Genomic DNA, 7,873 nt, shown 5'->3' on the forward strand with positions numbered 1-7,873 from the left:
CACACACACACACACACTGTCACACACACACACACTGTCACACACACACACACACACACTGTCACACACACACACACACACTGTCTCACACACACACACTGTCACACACACACACACACACACTGTCACACACACACAGTTACACACACACACTGTTACACACACACACACTGTCACACACACACACACTGTCACACACACACACACTGTCACACACACACACACTGTCACACACACACACACACACACACACACACACACACACACACACACTGTCACACACACACACACACACACACACACACACTGTCACACACACACACACACTGTCACACACACACACACTGTCACACACACACACACTGTCACACACGGTGTCACACACACACTGTCACACACACACACACTGTCACACACACACACACTGTCACACATACACACACACGTCACACCCACACACACTGTTACACACCCACACACACTGTTACACACACACACACACACTGTTACACACACACACACACTGTCACACACACACTGTTACACACACACACACGGAGTGACTCACACACACACACACACTGGGGGACAGTGGAGCAGGCAGAGTTAGACATGCTGTGAGATGTGGCGAGGCGCAGAGGGCTGCGGTGACGGAGCCGGCAGGACAACAGAACCAGCAGCAGCCCTCCATTGCCGGCGCCCAGCCGCCCATCACAGAACGCCACAGGGTGCTTGGCAATGGGGCGGGGGTGATGGGATGACGAGAAGCGGTTTACGGAAAGATGATAGGGGTAGTGGCGGCAGGTTGAGACGGACGCGGGCGTGTGTTCCTCTACCAGGTTTCGCTTCTTTCCCCGGGCCCCCGGTGTTGTGGAGCCGCGGGTACATGTTGTGGAGCCGCGAGTACATGTTGTGGAGCCGCGGGTACATGTTACAGACCCACCCGCCCGCCCGCTGAAGCAGCCGCCACCCGCGGGTCTTCTTTCCTTGGAGAATTAAATAAATGTTTGATAAAACACGGCCACATTAAAGGTGCGGCCGGATCAATAGTCCGTGTCCGTGTGGCCGAGCGGCCCGCGGGGGCTGAGCATGGCCGGCTCCGGCGCAGGGGAGTCGGGGCCCTTGTGCCGAGCCCCGGGTTGCGGGGAGGGCGGCTCGGGTCCGGGCTGTGGGGCGGCGGCGGGGCGGTGTCTGTGCGGGGCGGCGGGGCGTAACACACCTCGTACACGGTGAGACGCACGGAGCCCAGACTCATCACCCGGGCGCGGCCCGAGCGCACCAGCGACGGGCAGTGGCGCCGGGGACCGGGCTCGGGGCGTCCACCCTCCGCGTCCCGCTCCGGGTCTCCACGGCTACGGGTGCGCGGCGCGGCCCGGTCGCCGGCTCCGACCGCCCGGGCCTTGGGGGCGGCTTTGGCGCCGACCCAGGCCGCGGTTCGGGGGGAGAGCCCGGGCCCCCGCCCCCCCGCGCCGCCCCCACCTGTCGGTCCGTCTCGGCGTCCGTGTCGGACTCGGGGTCGGGCTCTCCCCGGGTCCTTGCCCGGCTGCTGTCCCCGCCATCGGCCCCGCCCGGGCGGGATGAGGGCGGCCCGTGACTGGGCGTGAGGAGCGGGATCAATCCCCAGCCCCGAGGCCGCTGGAAGAAGCGGTTCCACACCCGCCGCAGCCGCCCGCTGCCCGCCGCCCGGCGCATCGAGTGCCTCCTCATCTGGCGCCGCATCGCCGAGCGCAGGTTCTGCAACACCGACAGCTGAGGGCACAGAAGCACCGTGTCAGTCCCGGTACCGGCCCCGGTACCCTCCCCTGTCCTGGCAGACCATGCATCAGCGGCCCCGGTACCAGCCACTGCCCTAGCAGACCATGCATCAGCGGCCCCGGTACCGGCCCCTGTCCTGGCAGACCATGCATCAGCGGCCCCGGTACCCTCCCCTGTCCTGGCACACCGTGCATCAGCGGCCCCGGTACCGGCCCCTGTCCTGGCAGACCATGCATCAGCGGCCCCGGTACCCTCCCCTGTCCTGGCAGACCATGCATCAGCGGCCCCGGTACCGGCCCCTGTCCTGGCAGACCGTGCATCAGCGGCCCCAGTACACTTTCACCACCTGTACCCACCCCCCCCCCCCCCCCCCCGCCCCATGTAGTTCCCTCTCACCACTCTTCTCTCCTCTTCCCCTCGCCCCCACCCCGATCCAGCTACCGACGGCCCGTTACTGGACTTCAACCCCCGTGGCCGCGCCCACACACACCGACCTCTCTCTGTTACCTTCTGCCCACACCCCCTTCAGCCTTGTGGACACGCCAGCCGCGGTTCAAGACCTTCACCAACCCCCCACCGCCCCCATCATCTTCCCCGTAACCCCCCTCCCCATCACCACCCCCCCCCCCCCCCCGCCCCTCACACACCTCCTCCTTCCCGCATACCTGCGCCGGGTTGTAGGTGGGGAAGTCGTCGACAGGGGGGATGAGACCCTGGGCGATGAGCTGCCCATATGACGGGGGAGCCTCCCGCTGCACCAGGTCCGCCTCCAGCCGGCTCATCGGAGTGTCGAAGGCCCTGCAGCGGCGACAGCCATGGGAGCGAGGGTGAATATGGGACGGGCGCATTGAAGAACACATGTAGGTGGAGCGGTGAAGTGTGCTTGGCTTCATTAACCATATAACCATATAACAATTACAGCACGGAAACAGGCCATCTCGGCCTTACAAGTCCGTGCCGAACAAATTTTTTTCCCCTTAGTCCCACCTGCCTGCACTCATACCATAACCCTCCATTCCCTTCTCATCCATATGCCTATCCAATTTATTTTTAAATGATACCAATGAACCTGCCTCCACCACTTCCACTGGGAGCTCATTCCACACCGCTACCACTCTCTGAGTAAAGAGGTTCCCCCTCATATTACCCCGAAACTTCTGTCCCTTAATTCTGAAGTCATGTCCTCTTGTTTGAATCTTCCCTATTCTCAAAGGGAAAAGCTTGTCCACATCAACTTGTCTATCCCTCTCAACATTTTAAAGATCTCTATCAAGTCCCCCCTTAACCTTCTGCGCTCCAGAGAATAAAGACCTAACTTATTCAACCTATCTCTGTAACTTAGTTGTTGAAACCCAGGCAACATTCTAGTAAATCTCCTCTGTACTCTCTCTATTTTGTTGACATCCTTCCTATAATTGGGCGACCAAAATTGTACCCCATACTCCAGATTTGGTCTCACCAATGCCTTGTACAATTTTAACATTACATCCTAGCTTCTATACTCAATGCTCTGATTTATAAAGGCTAGCATACCAAAAGCTTTCTTTACCACCCTATCTATATGAGATTCCACCTTCAAGGAACTATGCACGGTTATACTCAGATCCCTCTGTTCAACTGTATTCTTCAATTCCCTACCATTTACCATGTACGTCCTATTTTGATTTGTCCTGCCAAGGTGTAGCACCTCACATTTATCAGCATTAAACTCCATCTGCCATCTTTCAGCCCATTTTTCCAAATGGCCTAAATCACTCTGTAGACTTTGGAAATCCTCTTCATTATCCACAACACCCCCTATCTTGGTATCATCTGCATAATTACTAATCCAATTTACCACACCTTCATCTAGATCATTGATGTACATGACAAACAACAAAGGACCCAACACAGATCCCTGAGGCACCCCACTAGTCACCTGCCTCTAACCCGATAAACAGCCATCCACCATTACCCTCTGGCTTCTCCCATTCAGCCACTGTTGAATCCATCTTGCTATTCCTGCATTTATACCCAACAGTTGAACCTTCTTAACCAACCTTCCATGAGGAACCTTGTCAAAGGCCTCACTAAAGTCCATATAGACAACATCCACTGCCTTACCCTCGTCAATGTCCCTAGTAACCTCTTCAAAAAATTCAAGAAGATTAGTCAAACATGACCTTCCAGGCACAAATCCATGTTGACTGTTCCTAATCAGACCCTGTTTATCTAGATGCTTATATATATTATCTCTAAGTATCTTTTCCATTAATTTGCCCACCACTGAAGTCAAACTAACAGGTCTATAATTGCTAGGTTTACTCTTAGAACCCTTTTTAAACAATGGAACAACATGCGCAGTACGCCAATCCTCGGGGACTATTCCCGTTTCTAATGACATTTGAAATATTTCTGTCATAGCCCCGGCTATTTCTACACTAACTTCCCTCAATGTCCTAGGGAATATCCTGTCAGGACCTGGAGACTTATCCACCTTTATATTTTTCAAAAGTGTCAGTACTTCTTTTACTTTGAACCTCATAGTATCCATAGCTACTCTACTAGTTTCCCTTCCCTCACATAATTCAATATCCTTCTCCTTGGTGAATACCAAAGAAAAAAAAATATTCAATATCTCCCCCATCTCTTTTGGCTCTGCAGATAACTGTCCACTCTGTCTCTCCAATGGACCAATTTTATCCCTCGTTATCCTTTTGCTATTAATTTAGCTGTAGAAACCCTTTGGATTTACTTTCACCTTACTTGCCAAAGCAACCTCATATCTCCTTTTAGCTTTTCTAATTTCTTTCTTAAGATTCTTTTTACATACCTTATACTCCTCAAGCACCTCATTTACTTCATGCTGCCTATAATTATTGTAGATCTCCCTCTTTTTCCGAACAAGATGTCCAATTTCCCTTGAAAACCAGGGCTCTTTCCAATTTTTACTGTTTCCTTTCAATCGAACAGGAACATAAAGATTCTGTACTCTTAAAATTTCCCCTTTAAATGTCCTCCATTTCTCTTCTACATCTTTCCCATAAAACAAAATGTCCCAGTTCACTCCTTTTAAATCATCTCGCATCTCATCAAAGTTAGCCTTTCTCCAATCAAAAATCTCAACCCTAGGTCCAGTTCTGACCCTCTCCATAATTATATTGAAACTAATGGTATTGTGATCACTGGACCCGAATTGCTCCCCAACGCATACCTCCGCCACCTGTCCCGTCTCATTTCCTAACAGGAGGTCCAGCACTGCCCCTCCTCTAGTAGGTATCTCTATGTATTGCTGCAAAAAACTATCCTGCACACATTTTACAAACTCCAACCCATCCAGCCCATTTACAGAATGTGTTTCCCAGTCTATGTGTGGAAAGTTGAAATCTCCCACAACCACTACCTTGTGCTTACTACTAATATCTGCTATCTCCTTACATATTTGCTCTTCCAATTCTCGTTCCCCGTTTGGCGGTCTATAATACACCCCATATAAGTGTTGCTACACCTTTCCCACTTCTCAATTCCACCCAAATAGCCTCCCTAGATGAGCCCTCCAATCTATCCTGCCAAAGCACTGCTGTAATATCTTCCCTGACTAGCAATGCAACACCTCCACCTCTTGCCCCTCCAATTCTATCACACCTGAAGCAACGAAATCCTGGAATATTTAGTTTCCAATCACAGCCCTCCTGCAACCATGTTTCACTGATCGCCACAACATCATACTTCCAGGTGTCTATCCAGACTCTAAGCTCATCCACTTTTCTTACAATGCTCCTAGCATTAAAATATGCAAATATGCACAAAATATGCACATTCATTGGTGGGGCGTGGGGTACAAGAGGCAGCTTTGTGTGCAGCTCTGGTCACCCCATTACAGGGTGGATGTGGAGGCTTTGGAGAGGTTTACAAAATGATGCCTGGATTCGTGAGTTTCAGCTCCAGGGAGAGAGAGGGTGGACAGACCTGGATTCTTTTCACTTTCCCATGGTGTAATTGTCAAAGACCAGAGGGCTTAGGTTGAAGGTAGTTGTTTACAGAGTGGTGGGAGGCTGGGACGAGCTGCGGGGTGGGCGTGGATGGAGATATGATAGTGGCATTGAAGATCATTTTGGATATACATGTAGAGGCTAGTTTAACTTGGACCGTGTACGGCACAGCTCTAGTTTACCGAAGGGCCTGTACCTGTGCTGTCCACATCTGTGTTCTGCTGTGGATGAATCGATGAATCACGGTGCAAGTAAATATTGTGCAGTAACCGGCCCATTTTGGGGGCGGGAGCGGGCGGGCGGGGCATGACGAGAGATTGGGGGAAGGTGCAATGAGGGGCATGAGGGAGCACGAAGGGAAGGGTCCGTGAGAGGGGGGGGTCAGGGGCAGGAGGTTGTGCGTGGGGTGGGGGGTGAAGGGGGAGGGGATGCGGGGGGTGGAGAAGGGAGGGGGTGAAGGGGGTGGTGAAGGGGAAGGGGATGGGATGCGGGGGGGGGGTGAATGAGGAGGGGGTGAAGGGGGGCGAGGTGAAGGGGGAGGGGGTGCGGAGCGGGGTGAATGGGGGGGGTGAAGGGGGGGGGGAAGGGATGCGTGGGGGGGGGTGGATGAATGGAGGGGGGTGTAAAGGGGTGTGTGTGTCAGGGGCGGGAGCTTGTGCGTGGGGTGGGAGGGGGGAAGGGGAGGGGAATGCGGGGGGGGGGGTGAATGAGGAGGGGGTAAAGGGGGGGCGAGGTGAAGGGGGAGGGGATGCGTGGGGGGGTGTGAAGGGAGGGGAGGGTGTGCGGGGGGGGGTGAATGGGGGGCATGCGTGTGGGGGTGGGGTATGTACCTGTAGTCGCGGCTCCGCAGCGAGTATAGTTTGAAGGCACAGCCTAGCGCGACGACCAGCAAGAGGCCGCAGACGAGGCTGCCGATGAGCGCGGCGGTGATGACCTTGCGCGGCAGCAGCAGCAGACAGCCGCGTTCGTCGCTGCCGTCGGGGCAGTCGTCCTGGCCGTCACATCGCCACTCCTCAAACACACACGTGTTGGAGGCGCAGCGGAAGTTCCCGGGCTGGCAGGTCAGGCAGTTGAACTCGTCGGCGCCGCTCGCACAGTTCTTGCGGTTGTTGCAGCGGCCGCTGGCGGGGTAACAGCCGCCTCCGCCTCCACCACCACACGGGTACTCATCGGCCTGGCAGCCGCCGCAGCCGCGCTCGTCCCGCCCGTCCGGGCAATGCCACCAGCCATCACAACGCTGCGGGTCCGTGTAGCAGCCGCCACCGTCACCACACGGCTGCTCCTGCGGCAGGCAGTAGCCCTTCACCCGGTACGTGGCGTTGAAGCCGCCCGCCGCCCCGTGATAGCTGACGGCCAGCTGCCCGCCCGACGTCTCCACCATGACTGGACGCCCGTTGTTGCGCCGGTCGGCCGTGGCGAGTAGCCGGCGTGGCTCGGCGACTGGCCCGTCGTACACTCGCAGCCAGTCCCCGGCCGCTAGCTGCAGAGATAGTTGCAGCAACAAGTGTCGACTGTCCCCCGTGTCCACCACCCAGCTACAGTCCCGGGCAACCGCCGCTCGCCGTCCCGGTGGCCAGAACCAGCCGTAGAAGTCGCCCAGCGTCTGTCCGCAGCCGTTCACCGGGCACCGCTCCTCGTCCGCTCCGTCCTCGCAGTCTCCTCGCCCGTCACATCGCAGCTCCACCGCCAAGCACCGAGCCGTCTGCTCCACCCCACACAGGAACGTCCCGTCCGGGCAGCCGTCGGGGGCGAGCGGCGTGGCCGTGCTCTGGGCCTGCACCGGGGTAGGTGTCGCGGCCGGGCACGTCTGCTCGTCTGAGCCGTCACCGCACTCGTCCTTCCCGTTGCATCTCCAGGCGAGCAGTACACACTTGCCGTTACTGCAGCGGAACTCATCCCCGTCACAACCGGCCTGCGCTGCCCGACCTGCCGCACCGGGAGAGACAGTGAGACCCGGCCCCACACACCGGCCCCACACACACACATACCCGGCCCCACACACACACATACCCGGCCCCTCTCACACACACACCGGGCCCCACACACCCACACACCCGGCCCCACACACCCACACACCCGGCCCCACACACCCACACACCGGGCACCCGCACACCCGGCCCCGCACACCCACACACCCGGCCCCACAC

General features: G+C 56.4%; 1 protein-coding gene across 1 annotated transcript in view; it reads right to left on the reverse strand.

Annotated features, from left to right (window-relative positions):
- Positions 1–1,167: 1,167 nt before the first annotated feature.
- lrp3 (low density lipoprotein receptor-related protein 3) overlaps positions 1,168–7,873 on the reverse strand; it is a 13,254-nt gene continuing 6,548 nt past the window's right edge. The window contains 3 exon segments of the mRNA XM_055664934.1: positions 1,168–1,749; positions 2,421–2,553; positions 6,557–7,652. Coding sequence (XP_055520909.1) covers positions 1,255–1,749; positions 2,421–2,553; positions 6,557–7,652 — 1,724 coding nt within the window. The 3' untranslated portion in view covers positions 1,168–1,254.

This window comes from Leucoraja erinacea, chromosome 50, assembly GCF_028641065.1.
Source record: "Leucoraja erinacea ecotype New England chromosome 50, Leri_hhj_1, whole genome shotgun sequence".
Classification (NCBI taxonomy): domain Eukaryota; kingdom Metazoa; phylum Chordata; class Chondrichthyes; order Rajiformes; family Rajidae; genus Leucoraja; species Leucoraja erinaceus.